The sequence below is a fragment of the Myotis brandtii genome, unplaced genomic scaffold (assembly GCF_000412655.1).
Source record: "Myotis brandtii unplaced genomic scaffold, ASM41265v1 scaffold27, whole genome shotgun sequence".
Lineage (NCBI taxonomy): Eukaryota > Metazoa > Chordata > Mammalia > Chiroptera > Vespertilionidae > Myotis > Myotis brandtii.
This window is the reverse complement of record NW_005360272.1, coordinates 376,791-393,808: the sequence shown is the minus strand read 5'-3', so window position 1 is coordinate 393,808 and position 17,018 is coordinate 376,791. Positions and strand designations below refer to the sequence as shown.

At 39.4% G+C, this 17,018-nt stretch overlaps 1 protein-coding gene across 1 annotated transcript in view; it reads right to left on the bottom strand.

Moving 5' to 3' along the window:
* Positions 1–7,877: 7,877 nt before the first annotated feature.
* The window catches only part of LOC102249430 (maestro heat-like repeat-containing protein family member 7), a 35,645-nt gene continuing 26,504 nt past the window's right edge, over positions 7,878–17,018 (bottom strand). Inside the window, exons 15-18 of the mRNA XM_014541411.1 lie at positions 13,111–13,210; positions 12,795–12,860; positions 9,441–9,612; positions 7,878–8,069 (exon numbers count right to left, since the gene is read on the bottom strand). Coding sequence (XP_014396897.1) covers positions 9,464–9,612; positions 12,795–12,860; positions 13,111–13,210 — 315 coding nt within the window. The 3' untranslated portion in view covers positions 7,878–8,069; positions 9,441–9,463. The remainder of the gene's footprint in view (positions 8,070–9,440; positions 9,613–12,794; positions 12,861–13,110; positions 13,211–17,018) is intronic.

The window sequence follows — 17,018 nt, the reverse complement described above, 5'->3', positions numbered from 1 at the left end:
TCCCACCCCTACCCCTCAGACATATAGTAACGTTCAGCCTCATTGCTTCGTTTTGGAACCTCCAAACCGCCAAGCTACCAAGCTCGTTCTTGCTTCAAGGCCTTTGCCACGTGCTGATCAAATGACCCCAAACACGCTGCACTAGATCTTTGCTGGTCTGGCTCCTCCTCATTCAAGGTCAATGAAATGTCACCTCCTCGGGCCATCCCCGAGCACTGTATCGAAAATTATTGACCTCACCCTCCACCCCATGTGTCTTCATAGCACCTTATCACTATCTGAAATTGTCTTGTTTATTCACTGGCTCTTTCTACTAAAATGTGAGTTGCCTGAGAGCATGGGCCTTCCTTTCATGTTCACTATACTCCGAAGTTTAGGTTAGTGCCTGGTTCATAGTACCATAGTTGGTACTCAGCACATACTTAGCATGGTGTGTTTGGAAAATTACCAAGTGTCCCTTGTTGCTTGGATGAGGGAAGGAGTCACCGGAAGGGAAAATGGAAGACAGGTCAAGGTAGGTTGTAAAGCACCTCGGATGCCTCCCTAAAAGCCTGGCTATTATCCGTGGGGGTTTTAAGGAAAGAAGGTGACAAATGATCAGGATGTGTTTTGGACAGGTTTCTCTGGCTGCATTGTGACATACAGATTGGATGGAGTAGAGACTAGAGGTCTGAAGCTGGTAGAGGACTGGTCCGCCATAGGAAGGAGCCAGCCTGGAGAGAGGTCTCTGGCCTAGAACTGAAGGGGGCACTGCTAGGGAGGGATGAGTCCCCAGTAGCAAGTTTCCATCTGGGCCAAGAGGGTGAAAGGTGCTGCTGTTAATCATCGGTTCTCAACCTGTGGGTCGAGACCCCTTTGGGGGTCGAACGACCCTTTCACAGGGGTCGCCTAAGACCATCCTGCATATCAGATATTTACATTACAATTCATAACAGTAGCAACATTACAGTTATGAAGTAGCAACGAAAATAATTTTATGGTTGGGGGTCACAACATGAGGAACTGTTTTAAAGGGCCAGAAGGTTGAGAACCACTGTGTTAACTAGAATCGGAGTCCAAGCAGAAGGATCAGATCAGTTCTCACACTGTTGTGTTTGGGATGCTTGCAGAAGCTTAAGAGGAGGCTACTGAACCCTGGGAGGTGGCCCTTTGGGACTTGGGAACCAGCTGCACGTTAGGTCTCAAATGAGTAAAAACTCAAACTGCCCCCAAAAACTCAAACTCAAACTGAACTTCCCAGGTGGTACTTCCAACTCTGCTTCCTTCTAGAATCTAGAAGATACTGCTGCAGCTGTCTTCAGGATCATCTCTTTATTCTCTTGGCACACAGTGTCTGCCAGAGATTCTTCCCACGAGTTTTTACTTTCTTAGAGGATTGCTTATGGACAGTCTATCTCCAATGCCAATGGGTCTGTAACAGGCTTATCATCCCTCCTCCTAACTTCCTTTCCTGTCAGCAAAGAAATGCCGGAATTAGTGGAAGTGAGATGGATGAAAGTAATCTTGTAGTGGCAAGATTTGTTTTCTAATAAAACCACTGTGCTTATTTAAAAGAGAGCTCCATTACCCACTGTAAGAGACTTAGTGCTTTCTGGCTCCAGAGAGGAGCCCCCACCTACCTCTCAGCGCGGTAGCCAGGACTCCTCGCAGGCCCTGAAACAGAGCTCATAACTCTGACCCCCAATGGTTAGTCTGAGAGGAAGTGGACTGTGCACTATTTACTATAGTCTTCAAAACCCAAAAGTTTAAATAAATTTTGGTTTTAAAACAAAAAAGAGAGAGCTCCAGGAATGGGGACACAGCCAGGACATGAGGATTTGAGGATATCCATTCAGTACCAGAAGCTAAAGGAGGAGATTCATAGCAGGGAGTGTGTTGGTATGAGAAGAGACTTTAGGAAACCCAACACTTCAGAGATGGTCAGAATTTGGGGAGTGAATGAAAAAAAAAAAAAAAAACTGACCAGAAAGGTATAAAAAACAAAGAGCAAATATCTCAGAGGCCAGGAAAGAAGTATTCTACAGAGTCCAGCAGAAAATTCAAATAAGATGAAGAATTCAATGGCCTTATATATTAGCATTCATATATTTGTTTTGTTTTGTTTTTAAGTGAGCCAGCTGGACTGCATAGGCTCAAGAAACAAGTTACAGAGGCAGAAGAAAGACCCTTGGAGCTTAGGAGAAAGAAAGGCAAAGGTAACGTGCCTAAGGAAAAGAAAGGGAGGAAAGGAAAGGCACAGGCGGGCTCCCAAGAGGTAGGAGCACTCATACTTTTAGTGACGTCTGCCAGAGCAGTTTTCTTTAGCACAATGGGTGTGGAAGCCATATTACTATGGCCAAGAGGCCAATGGAAGGTCAGAAAGTTGAATTAGGGAGTAAAAAGTTCTCTTTAAGAAGTTTTGTGGAGGAGAGGCAAAATAAAGAATATTTTCTAGGCTAGGGGAAACCCAAGCATGTGAATAATCACGGACAGAAACAGGCAGAGAAAGTCTGAAGATAAAAAGAGAAAGTGAGAGATCATTGATGTGGCCAGGCCCTGAAAAAGTTGGTCAAGCTGGGAATTCAGAGCCTGGCCTTCCTCTTCATAGCTCCTGTCTGGAAGGTAATTACCTTACATCCAGATTCAGCAGACCGGCCAGGTGCTCTACTGAGTAGAAAATAGAGCCACTTAGGAGACATATGTAATACTCTTTGTAATACTTTAAGCAATAAAACAATTAAAAAGGAAATAGAGCCACTTGCAGTAAAATGGAAGAGGTTGGAACAATTGTTGAGAAATATCACTGGGTCTGTCAACTGTAGACCTTGTGATTGGAATTTTTAAGGAAAAATGGAATAAAAGTAAGTCTTCCCCATGGAATCCTGGCTTTCATAGCTGGTCATGGACAAGATAGCAAGAGCCAAGAAGCCTCAAGTTTTTTGCCTTTGCCATAATTAACCAATCTCTTTTCCCCCCCAGATTTGAACTGTAGAGGGTAATTCTGGCCTTAAAAAGAAACCAAGATAACAGTTAACTCTCAGAAATGATAAATCAAACAAAACCAGGGATTCATTGCCCCATTTTTCATCTTTTTAGTAGTTTGGTTTTCAGTGAATGGGCATTGGTACCATAGCCCATTTCTTCTTTACTATTAGATTTGATTCTCCTGATTCTTTTCCCAATTTATGCATATTAACTCTTGAAAAACCTTAATTTCTTCATTCCACAAATGTTTACTGAATGCCTGCTATGTGCAAGATACTGATTCTTCCTTTACTGTGACTTTCAGATATCCAGACTTGAACTGAGGGGCATTGCCAGCTTGAAAATGATCCAAGAACAAAAGAAACATCTCTCACAGGTCATCTATCAAACAAAAACAGAGAAACATTGCCGGAAGCCAATTCCAGCATGACAGCAGGCTGAATCATCTGGAGTGGCAAGGGCATTTCCCCAAACCTGAAAAGGATGCATTAAATTGATTGCTGCCAGACAGCTCAGGGCATCTTAATCTGCATGTTATTGCCTCCTTCTGGCCAAACACCTGATGAACATCCCTAGGCCAGTGGTCGGCAAACTCATTAGTCAACAGAACCAAATATGAACAGTACTTCTTCAAAATAGATTCACCCAGGCCGAAAACCGACTTCTGCGCATGGGCCACGAAGTTTCAATCGCACTGTACGTGCGCGCCCACCGGTGGTATTTTGTGGAAGAGCCACACTCAAGGGGCCAAAGAGCCGCATGTGGCTCCCGAGCTGCAGTTTGCTGACCACTGCCCTAGGCTAAATCTCCCATTCTGACAATGGACAGTGTATACGAAACCCTACCCTTTGAAGTGTATATCTCTGCCTCACCTCAGGACAATTTGTGTTAATAAAAAGCATGGGGTCCTGAGACGAGGAGAACTTAGTTTCTTTAGCTAGGCTCCTCTGACCCCCATATGCCTTTCAAAATTATGCTTCGTCTCTGGACTCTTAAGTTACACACAGCCCCTTTTCCAGATTGCTGAACCCTTCTTAATGCCGAAACAAGAACCCCGGCAAAACATTATTCATTTTTTTTCTCCTCTTCAGGGCTAAATCTGGACTGTCAATAAGTCATAGCCTGTCCATGTAAAACCTTCCATTTTCATCTATCTCTTGATTCACCTGGTTTGTCACTTTACATCCAATCAATCACTCATTTCTATGACTTTTCTTTTTGCTATGTTGCAATTCTCATGCTGTTCTGAGTTGAATTATTAGGAAGTACGGACCTTGGAAATGAGGCCAAAATAAAAGGGAAATACTCTTCAGTTCCCTTATGAAATAAAGCAGATTTAAGCAGTACTCTTTTCCTCCCCTATTTTGGATGGTCACTAAACTGTCATTGGTTTTCAATAAACAGCACTGCCATACTCACCAAAAAACCTAGCCCATGGCTGTGCTCTTTGTTGTCACTGAATCCCCAAGCTCCTTTATTCTCTACACCTAATCATGAAAGGTTGTAGATTCCTCCTCCACTGGGTTTCTAGTTGTCTCAACATTTTATATTTTTTTCTTCCAATACATTTTATATTTAGTTACTAGTCTAGTGTTTATGTCACTTTCTTTCTCAGTACTTCACAGCTTCACTGTTACCATTTGAATCAAATGTAGGCAGCTTTGAGGACATATCCGTCAGACCCAGCCTCATCTGAATGCTTTTTTTTAAAAATCCCTTTACCCAATGCTCACCCTACTTTTTTAATCAGGGTTTTAAATTTTTTCTTAATATCCAGTGGCATGTCCATTTAACTCTATGTTGAGCTTTTTTGAATAGAAAATGAAGTATGAGTAGTGAAATAGATTTATTCTGCCTTCATTTCTGATCCAGATACATCATGAAGGTTGTTTCTATTCTGATCCCATTGTGTGATAGCTTCTATGATTAGCCTCCTTGTTATGGTTTAATATTTCAGAGTTCCCCAGAGTATGTGTCCAAAGTCTGATTAAGACTTTTAGAAGCTCCAAGACTAAAAAATTATATGGACACTCTCCCAAATATCATTCAAAATATAAACAATTCTAAACCACAAAATAAGTGTAAGAAAGTACAACTAAGTTCTGATTATTTCTCTCAAAATGGTTATTTCATTTTGAAATATTTTCAAAAACATTTTTTGTCCTCCGGCTTTGCTATGCGTCTTTAGCAGATGTTTGATCAGCACATGTCCCTCTTAGGAAAAAACTGCTCCCTAATCATCTAACTGTCCAAAAAAAGCAGTTGATAGTTGTGGGGGAGGGGCAAGTCCTGACCTCATCATTCTAGTAAGAAGTTGTTCCACAAGGGAAAACTGAAGTGGTGATCCTTAAGCTGGGTCCCTACAGGGAAAGTAGTGCCAGCCCTACTCACAAGGAAAATTAAGTGATTTTTGTATCTCCTTTAGACTTTGGATAAAGAACTGAAAAACTGAAAACACCAATTTAACTTAAAACTGTTCATTTTAAGGCCTTTATCAAAATCTAGAGTGACCAGGGCACTCTCTGGTCACAAGAAGATATTTCAGAATAGCAATAGCATTTAAAAAAATTGATTTTAGAAAAGAAGGAAGAGAGAAATATCAATTTGTCATTCCACTTTTTGTAGTTTATTTTTCTATATATATTTTTAAAATTTATCTTTTTATTCTGTTTTCTTACTTTTATACAAAAAATTGTATTGATTTTTAGAGAGAGGAAGGGAGAGAGAAAAACAGATTTGTTCCATTTATTTATGCATTCATTGGTTGCTTCTTCTATGTGACCTAACCAAGGATGGAACCCACAACCTTGACACATCGAGATGATGCTCCAACCAATTGAGCAACTGGCCAGGGCTTGTTCTGTTTTATTTCTTGATGTTTCCTAATTACCTAGCACAGTTCCTGGCTAGGAGGTCAGGGATTTGCTTGAAGGCTAGAAGGTCCTATTTTCTAGAGTAAGGTAAGCTAGCTAAAACTGAGTTGGAAGGTTGTGATTGGTGTATGTTAGGTTGCATTATTAGTCACTCACACTAACAGTGAGTTCACCAGATCCTTTCCTAAGAGGAAAGATAGAAAAAGGAGCATGGAGTTTAAAAACTGGAAGAAAGAAGGAGGGGGTGCTGGAAGGGACAGAGAGATTTTGAAACCAGACAAGGAATGGGTCTGGGCTGCCTGTCACTACTTTAGCCAATCAAGCAGAGACAGGGTTGAATTATGTATGAGGTTTTATTTTTCAATATTGCCCGCAACATGGGAGAACAGCAGGTCATCCACAAAAATCTACTCTATATCCCCTTCAGCCTCCTCCCCCCCCCCCCCTCCCCAAGCTACCTGCTTATTTTGGGTAGAAGGACAAAGATTATATGGGAAGTAGGCAAAGGGAATTATAGGCATGGGTAAGTAGACAAAAGGGATAAGAATGGGTATAATGATTACCCACTACAGGCAAGAGCTGGGGTTGCAAATGGCAGGCTCCCCTCCAGGACTCCATTGTTTGGCAACAAGGTTGTTATTCTTTCCATGATGATAGGCAGTTCTCTGATAAGGAGAATGGACCGCATTTGGAGGTTAACTACCAGGTCCCAGGGGCATTAACTCCCAGGTCCCAGCCAGGTCAGACTGTGCTTTCTTTAATCAGAACAAAACAATCATGGTTAACAGCATGATTAATATTTCTTGTAACTATAGCTAGTCCTCACTATTTCTCCCTCCCCCCCCCTAACAATTTGACTTATTTTACACTTGTACCTAGTACTGTTTTATTTGCCAGGGCCAATGCCTGAGAGATTCTCCCCTCACCCAATCCCATCTTTTACTTACATGATAGTTTAATCTTTCAATAAGAAAAAAAACGAATTTCTTATAAAATAAGGTATCTTAGTATAAGGAGGAAAAGCAATACTTGAATTTTAAAAAGTGAAAATCTAAACTAATAAAGACAGCTGGGCCAGTAATATATAATGAATAATACATTTTAATAGTATGTAATAAAAATAAAGCCAAGACAATATTCAAATATATTGAACTTTTATTGCAACATATTACAACAAAATTAAATGTCCAGAAATTTTTGTTTTGTATATTTAAAAAATCCCATAAAAACATAAGCCTATCTCTGAGGAAAGCCTTGTATAAAAATAATAGAGATCTTTGGAATAAATAGACTTGGTAATAGAATCACTATCAAGTACTTTTTCAGCTCTTCCCAAACTGCTGAGGTAGTTCAGTACAGAGCAGTCCTCTCTGTCTCTTAATGGATGCTTCTCTCTGTGAATTTTAACACAATAAAACAAATAAGATATGCATTGTTGTGCTTGCTTCTCCCTGTTATTATTACTCAGAAATAAAAATCTGCCTGGAAGGACAGGGACTCCAGTGTAAATCTGAGTAGAGCGAAAGGATTCATTCAACTTCTTATATGTCACTGGAGATTTAAACTGCACCCTAAACCTAAAGGTCTGTTTTTTTGCTGTGAGACAAAGACCATGAAGTCAAACGAAGGACTCAAAAAATTCCTCAAGAATAACCACCGCTTTTTGTTCTAACTTCACTTTCCTCAGTGTAGGATGTGCATCCTTTCCCATTAAAAATAAAATGAGATATGCTAACTTTTAGGTAAGAAGTGTTCAAACTTTGTATTATTTGAGGTTCAATCATAATTTATTTTTTAAATACATCTTTATTGATTTCAGAGAGGAAGGGAGAGATAGAAATATCAATGATGAGAGGGAATCATTAACTGCCTTCTGCACGCCTCACACTGAGGACTGAGCTTGCAACCCAGACACGTGCCCTGACTGAGAATCGAACTGTGACCTCCTGGTTCATAGTTCGATGCTCATCCACTGAGCCATGCCAGCCAGGCTTAATCATAATTTATAACATTATTTGAGTATATGAATTTTGGGCACAAGTCCAGCAACTGAGATTAATTGTAGAATAAATGTACTTTTATTCACATTAGAGGGTAAAATCAGATTGTAGAGGAACAGAGCAGACCAATCAAAGATGTGGGCTTTGGAGCCAGACTACTTGAGTTTAGCATTTACTAGGTTGTATAAGCTTGTGCAAATACCTTTCATGTTCTGTTTCTCAGCTTCTCCATCTGCAAAATGGAGATAATACATGGAGTAGTTATGAGAATTAAAAGAGTTAATTGTGTAATATAGTTAGAGTCTGGTTCATTGTCAATATTCAATAAGCCTTAGTCATTTTTATTGGATAATCCATAAAATGGATAGTGGAGTTGCGTGGAGTGGAGTGGAGTTGGGTAAGTGCTATGAGACCAAGGAGAAAGTAGCATGGGATACATGGAAGTCAAATGGGCTTGCTGCACTGAAGTTCAGCATCCAGTGATCACCCTCAAGGTGGCTCTGCTTGAGGGTGAAGAGTTAGTTCATCAAGCAGCCAGGTCCTGCATTTTAGCTCAAACTCTTGACTGCTAGTCTTAAACAAGACCTCTCTTGGGCAGGGATCCCCTTGAAACCACACTTGGCACGCTATCACATCCCTCAAAACATCTTACTCACCATGAATCGTGAAGAAATTTGTTTCTAGCAATGTCTTGGCAGAAGGATTGGGGTGAAAGGTGGTGGGGATAGGGTGATAAAGATTCATATTGCTCACTTTACAACAAAAACTTAATGCAATTCACCATTGGATCTATCTATTCGTCATATGCTAGTTGCCTCATTTCCTTTTTCTTTTCCCATATTACAAGGCCTCTCCATTGCCCTAAATAGTTAAGTCCTGGTTCTTTGCTTATGTTCCTCAACCAAACAAGAGCCTGGGAATTAGGTCAATAGTAACCATTTCTACATGTAGCTTATCAAAGTATTGATAAATACAAAGTAATCTATTTCTCAGAAAATTTCCGTTTGTAAGAAAATTTTCTCATAAGCAGACAGTGGGTAACCAACAAATAGCAGAATCTGACAACAGTTGTAGGAGAGGGAATCAGAAAAATGAAAAAGGGGAAGGAGTGGAAACCTTACATATTGGAATAGGTTTAGCATTACACCACTTCAGAAGTTTTTTCTTGCTTGAAGGTTTTTAAAGGAAAAGGAAAGAAAGAAAGGATGTAGGAATTTTATAAAAACACATCATTAATATCAAACTGTAAGAATTGGATGTTATTCTTAGATTGTTGACAGGTAGACTGAGTTTTGTCAAAAAAGCCAACAATAAAAACACTGCAACATTAACATTTATTTAGAATCTCTTTTGAAGCTCTCCTAGACATGTTTATCAAACTGGGACTTTGTGGATGCTCTGGAATGCCTCAAAAATTCAGTACATTGTCACTCTACCTGCCAAACCAAGAACTGTTTTCTCTTACATATTCTAGTTCCTTAAAGGTCTTGACAGCAAAAAATATCCTGAGGTAATTAAATGGGTGGAGGTAGCTTTCTTTAAGTCTGAGAAAAAAAAAGGAGCACTAGTTGCTTCTGTGGTTTCTGAAAGGATTATTTTTTACCTGATGTTGCCTGCCTTGCATTTCTAGGTTGGAAGACAACACATGAGCTTCCTCAATCCACATACAGTCTGCTCAGGTTCTGGTTCAGCCCCCACCTTCTGGATTTGGAATAAGGCTTGAGAAACGACGATGTGCATAGAGGGCTCAGGGTCACACAGCAGGTGTCTCAGATCTAAGTGCAAGAAAACCCAGGCAGGAGGTGAAGAACATTGTAAATGGTCCAGACACCAAACAGCCAACATGCCTACAGCAGCTGAGATGAAGGGCTAACATTTTTCCAAACCTCTATCTGAAAGTTTATAAATCAATTCCAGTTTTGACCTACAAAACTTACTCATTTTTGGGTTGTCAAATATTTTTCTCCTTTACACTAATCACACTGCCAAGTAGTCTACATAAAGTCAGATTATCTGGACCCGTTAAGTTTTGTCTAATATTATTAATTTCTAAGTTCCTGTTGGTCCTAGCGGTTACTCTTAAATCATTATTCCTTTTTTAAAAAAATATATTTTATTGATTTTTTTTACAGAGAGGAAGGGAGAGGGATAGAGAGTTAGAAACATAGATCAGCTGCCTCCTGCACACTCCCCACTGGGGATGTGCCCGCAACCAAGGTACATGCCCTTGACGGGAATTGAACCCGGGACCATTGAGTCCGCAGGCCTATGCTTTATCCACTGAGCCAAACCGGTTAGGGCCATTATTCCCTTTTTAAACAATATTTTTCACAGCTTCATAAGATTGTACAATATGGATATACTATAATTTCCTTGTTTCTAATCTTGATGTTTCCCATTTTTGCTTAAGTAACACTGAAATGAACATTCCTATAATGATTTCTGCTTATTTTCATAGGTTAAGTTTCTCAAGTGGGATTTATAAGTGAAAGTATGTACTTATTTAAAGTGTTTTGATACATATTACCAAACTTCCCCATAAAAAAAGTATCAATTTATGCTCATACCAGCACAGTGTGTGATAATGTGTTTTCTCTTTACTCACCAATGTTGAGATTTAATTAATAATCTTTGCCATGTTGACAGAAAAATACATACTGGTATCTCATCATTTTGTTTTATAAACTTTACTAGTAATATTGAATATTTTTATATATTTGTTGGCCATTTCTCTTCTATGAATTGCTTATTCATATTGTTTGCCACTTTTCTTTTGAGAAAGTACTGATTTGTTTTAAGGATATTAACCCTTTATTATATGGCAAATATGTCCCCCATATCATTGTTTATTTTTCAGTTTTTTTCTGTTACTTTAAATTTTTTTAAAAAAATTTTTCCATCACTATTTATCCCCTTATACCCTTTCTGTCTGTTACTTTTTGTTTCAAAGTTGGTATTTAAAAAGTTTACATAGACAAATCTATCATTCTTTTACTTTATGGATCTATGTTTTTATCATATTAGAAAAGGTTATTCTCTTTTTTAAATTTTTCATTTATTGATTTGAGAGAGAGAGAGAGAAATATTGATTTGGTGTTCCACTTATTTATGCATTCACTGGTTGATTCTTGTACATGTCTTGACCAGGGATCAAACCCACAACCTTGGCATATCAGGACCATGCTCTAACCAACTGAGCTACCCAGCCAATTTCTAATTCTTAAAGGTCTCAAAAATGCTCAAGACCTTTTCATAATTAGGAGCTTTTTGTTTTAAAGTACCATTTTAGCCGAAACCGGTTTGGCTCAGTGGATAGAGCATTGGCCTGTGGACTGAAGGGTCCTGGGTTCGATTCCGGTCAAGGGCATGTATCTGGGTTGCGGGCACATCCCCAGTGGGAGATGTGCAGGAGGCAGCTGATCGATGTTTCTCTCTCATCGATGTTTCTGACTATCTCTCTCCCTTCCTCTCTGTAAAAAATCAATAAAATATATTAAAAAAAAATAATAAAATACCATTTTAGCCTTTAAATTTGTCATGTTGATTTCTAAAATGGAATACTTGACTAGGTGTTAGTTTCTTTCAGTTCCTGCGTTAAGATCTGTCTACATGTTCCACAGAACACATGAGGAAACAGGCATCTATTTTGGAACCCAAAGGAATTGAAACTTATTTTGTCATGAAATTAAGTTTAATTGTTATTTTAATTTTTGACATTTTTGTTTAAATTTGCTTAAAACTGCCTGTGGTAAATGACATAAGCTTATTCAAAAAGAGTGCTAGGGTGTTCTACCCTATTTCTAAAACAGATTAGCCACTGTTAGGGAGGGAATAGTGTGAGGTTATTCCATTAGGTTGAGATTATTTTCTATATAGATAACTTTAGAATAGAAAAGCAACTTTGATTCCTCAGTGTTTTAGAACATAATTTACTTTTAATTGAATATAATCAACCATGTAGAATCCTACCTCATAGAATAAAATAATCTACATGACCTTCCTATTATTTTGCTTCTGATAACTGTGCAGAAGTAAGAGACCTTAGAAAAGTGGCATGATCTTTCCTAAATAAGCTTTAGCTTCTGGCTATTTTACCAGTTCTATATATTTTTATTTTTTTGTTAATTCTCACCCGAGGACATTTTTCCCATTGATTCTTCAGAGAGAATAGGGGAGAGACAGAGGAAATCATTGATGTAAAAGTTGCCTCCCACATGTGCCCCTACCAGATCGAGCCTGCAACCCGAGGTATGTGCCCTTGACCGGAATCAAACCTGAGACCCTTCAGTTCGTGGGTCAATGCTCTAACCACTGAGCAACCAACTAACTAGGGCTCTATATTTTTATTTTAAAAGCAGTGAATTATCCAGGATTTTAATTTGGTTCTCAAAGTATATCCTTTGGGGTTGTGAGAATTAGCAATGGCATTTTAAAATTATAGGCCTACTTCTTAAGTGGGAATAAATAATTCTTTGAGAAATCCTCAAAACTGTACAATTATGGAAATTTTTCACTAACAATTCAGAAAACCATTTGTATGATGGTTGCCTTATATGACTATAAACATCTTTATTATCAAGTCCTACCACCTTACAGGGCAACTGCTTATAAAAAATAGTGCTGCAATCATCTTGTGAGGTACTTGTGAGGTGTCATCATAATTTACTAAGATAGTGTTTCTATGTAATGTCTTATTTCCTGACAAAGTTCAGGAACTGTCCCTGAGACAATTCATCAAAGCTGGTTCCCAGACAAATAAGGTCATGTTCTTTCTTAAAGAGGGGATTGGACTGGGGTGAGACTGTCATTCAGCTGAAATCTCCAAGGATTTCCACTTACCACAGAAGTCAGGCTTTCTAGTTCCCAGTCTTAGCTCTGCCACAGTGCCTGCCCAGTCACTGCTGCAGATACCTTCCAAAAGATGGGGCACCCCAAACCCCAGTGTTTTATTACTTACCATCCTCTATCCATTTAGTACCCTTCGTTTTAAGCTCATTGCGATCCAAGTACTTTGAAAAGATCCCTAAATGCAGAATAAAGTCAGTGAGTCTGTGATCTGGCTTTGGCTCTAAGCAGCTGGCAGAATTGGCTTCTGATAATTAGATTCTAAAAACTGGATTTACAACTACTTGATAATTACCGATAGATAACATAGCCCCTTTGTCCAAAGAAATATTTTCAAGGTCTTCATAAAGAATGGGGATATTCAACAACACAATTTGGGACAGTTCAGGATAGATGTTACTGTAGTAATGAAAGGATTTTCTTTGTACCGACAAACAAGACTGCTGCTCTTCTGATAGGAAGTTTTGCATTCTTGAAGAACGTCAATGCTTGGGCTAGGATGTTAACTTTCTCCTGGCATTTTTTTCCCTAAGTGAGGAAAAAAGTAAGTATAAAGGAGTGAAGTAGCAGCACTATTTTTATCAGCCTCACTGTAATTTCCATAGTCAGGAACTAGGTCAGATATACATATATAGTACAGTACTTGAAATAACTACAGTTGCTCAATAAATAATATGCCACAACAATCCTCTAGACCAGGGGTGGGGAACATCCGGCCCGACGGCTGTATATTTGGTCTGGCCCTGCCAAGGCAGCCACAGGTGGGACTCAAAATTCAATAAATCTAGGAGCTTTTTTCATAGCAACATAATTTTTTAGTTGTATGGCTTGTGAATGACATTATAAATATCCAATTGCCCTTGGCAGAAAAAAGGTTCCCCACCCCTGCCCTAGGCAGTTAAATCCTCTGAATACACCTTGCTCACACCCATTCATGCTGCATGTTGTGCCTGTAATGCCTCTAAATCTGTCATTTCTCTGTATCTAAGTCTTCTCTGTTCTCTATAATCCACCTTGAGTTCTGCCTCCCTATGAGCTCTTCCCTGACAGCTCCTGCTTTCCTGACCTAACCCTACTCAGCATTTTGCAAGTACTCCTCTCTTGGCACATATTTTCCACCTTGAATTTCTATTTAATATTGCACAGAGGTTTTATCTCCCTTACTAGTTTGCAAGCTCCCCTGAGGAAGTTTTAATCATTGGCATGTTTCTGGGTTCTCCGTGGTCTGTTACACATTGGATGTGTTACGCTTATTGGATGAGTGAGTTCACTTCTCAGTGGATCTCTTATAAGGATAGGTATCTTGGGGATTGGAGGAGAACAACAGGAATTGGTTCTCATAGGACTTACGATTTAACATAATCTGTAGTCTTATCCACTGAGAGCACTGAATTTCCTGCTGTAAATACTGTCATCAGTGCATCAGTTATAAGTTTTGGCTGCAGGTCAGAGAGATAATCCCTAAAGGAAAACCTGCACACAAGGGTACTGTGGGGCTTGCTAGCCCGGTAAGTCCAATCATGGAAGCCCCTGATGGGACCTAAACAGATTACACATATGGAAGATCTCTGGAAATAGTCAGTCCTAGGGTATTTTTTTTAAATCCTCACCCGAGGATATGTTTTTTATTTATTAATTTTTTTTTATAAGGAGAGAGAAAGAAACATCAATGTGAGAGAGAAACATTGATTGGTTACCTCCTGTACACACCCGGCCGGGGAACGAACCTGCAACCTAGGTAAATGCCCTGACTGGGAATTGAGCCCACAACATTTTGGTGCAAGGGACAACGCTCCAACCAAATGAGCCACCTGGCCAGGACAAGTCCTAAGGTCTTCATTAGGACCCCAGTGGTTCTACAGTCAGTTGTCTAGAAAACAAAAACAAAAACAAAAACGGCCTCCTGAGGCTGCTCTGGCTTAAGCCTATCCCTAAGATTGTCAAATTTGTGGGGAGAAAGGATGCTAGCAAGGTTCTGGCAGAGTCAGTGGCATACTGTCATCATGCTGCATGGCCTACAACAGTATGGCAGCCTTGCTTGGGGCTCCCTGAACATGCTCTAATGGAGGGTAAAACAATCTACTATATCCAAGGACAGGAATTAGAGATCATTATAAAGGCAATATGTAACTCCATTTCAGTTTACTCTACAAGTAGTTATTTGAGTATGTGCTATTAGCTGTATGTGCAGGTAGCCTAACCTGTAATCTTGGGGATCCCAAGAATTCACCAGTCTTTTCCATTAGGAAAGGTGGTAATAGAAAGTGTATTTGTGACTCAGTTGGGAGGAAGCTATAGATTCACAGTACAGAACAGTTCTTAGATAGAAACTTATGATTAAAAACGACATCTGAGCCCAGCCGGTGTGGCTCAGTGGTTTAGCGTGGACCTATGAACCAGGAAATCACAGTTTGATTCCTGGTCAGGGCACGTGCCTGGGTTGTAGGCTTGATCCCCAATGGGGGGCGTGTAGAGGGCAGCTGATCAGTGATTCTCTCTCATCATTGATGTCTCTTTCTTTCCCTTTCCCTTCCTCTCTGAAATCAATAAAAAATATATTAAAAAAACAACATCTGAAAAAAAGGTCAATGTATTAAAGTTAACAAAACCATGATTTCTCACATACAAAGAATTTGCAGATTGTTTCAACTTCACTAGGGTTGATATACCAGGGATCTTTGTAGTACACTTGTTGGGGCAGCTTCCACTTAAGAAACTGGGCACATATAGTTAGGATTCGCCTGCTCTCCTGTGAAAAAGATTATCAGAGATCAGTATTTTTTAACTCTTTTTTTTAAAAAAGATGCAATTTCATTTTTTTAAAATTAATGTTTTTATTGATTTTAGGGGGGGAGAAAGAGAGAGAGAGAGAGAGAGAGAGAGAGAGAGAACATCAATGTGAGAGAGAAATGTTGATTGGCTCAGTTGCCTCCCACATGCACCCCAACCAGGGATCGAGCCTGCAATCTGGGCATTTGCCATGACTGGAAACCAAACCTGTGACCCTTCAGTGCACTGGATGACACTCAACCAACTGAACCACACCACCCAGGGCTCAAACATTTTTTAACTGAGGTAACCTTTCCTCAGAACTGTCACTAAAGTCCAATATGAAAAGCTGATAAGCTCCCAATTATCCCCGTTGAAGTGAGAGGAGGGGTGGAAAGGAACCAGAGTACTGCCCTCAAACTTCCCCATAGTCCCTAAAGGGAATCCATAAAACCTGTGGGGTTCTTGGGAGGATGTAGAAACCACTGATCTAAGGCAAAAGTGAGAGCTATCAGGTGTAATACCCAGACCAGAGATTCAGGTAGGAGTTCCCACTACCCCATGCTCTAGAGATAGGGCTCCTACACCCACTTATTGCTCCTGTTATCACTTTTCTGTCACTCTGCACAGGAAAGTGTAGTTCCTCAGAGTCCTTGTGGGATCTCTGGCTTGGAAGGAACTCTGGAGAGAATTGATCCTTTCCTGATCCAGATACTTGAGCAAAATTTCACAAGTAGGCCTCTTCTCTAGGGATTACTCTTAGAATGCCTCCCATGCACCATAGAACACCTCTGATGACTTCAAGCAAGTATGTTGTCCCAGGTCCACTAGATATTTGGGCCATTGAAATTCCTTTTGGGGACTGATAGGAATACAAATTAGTTCAGTTACTTTGTTTAGCGATTTGTAAATATCTGGTAAAGTTAAAGATACCCAGATATTCTACTTCTGGGTTTATGCCATCAAGAAACTCTCACACTGTACACAAGAAAATATTGCAGCAATGTAATAATGAAAAATTGACAATCTGAATGTGTAGGAATAGGAAAATGGGATGTAGGATATTCACATGGTAAAATTTTATATAGCAGTAAAAACAAATGAAGTAGAGCTATACAACAGATAAACCCTGTAAGTATAACATTAAACAAAATGGTGCTGATATATAAATGACACAACACAAAATACTTTTACATATAAGGTTTTAAAACATGAGAAATATTACCACAGAAATGATAAAAATGAAATTCAGGATGATAGTTCTTATGGGAATTCTATTGGAATTGGAAATGGGTGCTTGATTTAATTTCTTAGCATGAGTGGTAGATATATGGGCGTTTATTATGTTTTCTGTACAGTGGGGCCTTGACTTACGAGTTTAATTCCTTCAGAGACCGAGCTCGTTAAGGAGCTCGTTAACTCAAATTACTCTATCAACTCAATGCAAAAAATCAGCCGAGAGACAGCTGGTATCTCAAAAAACTCGTTAGTCAGGACACTCGTAAGTCAAGGCCCCACTCTATTAGTGATTCCTAACCTGTATAATGTTATATCCCTTCTCTCTGCT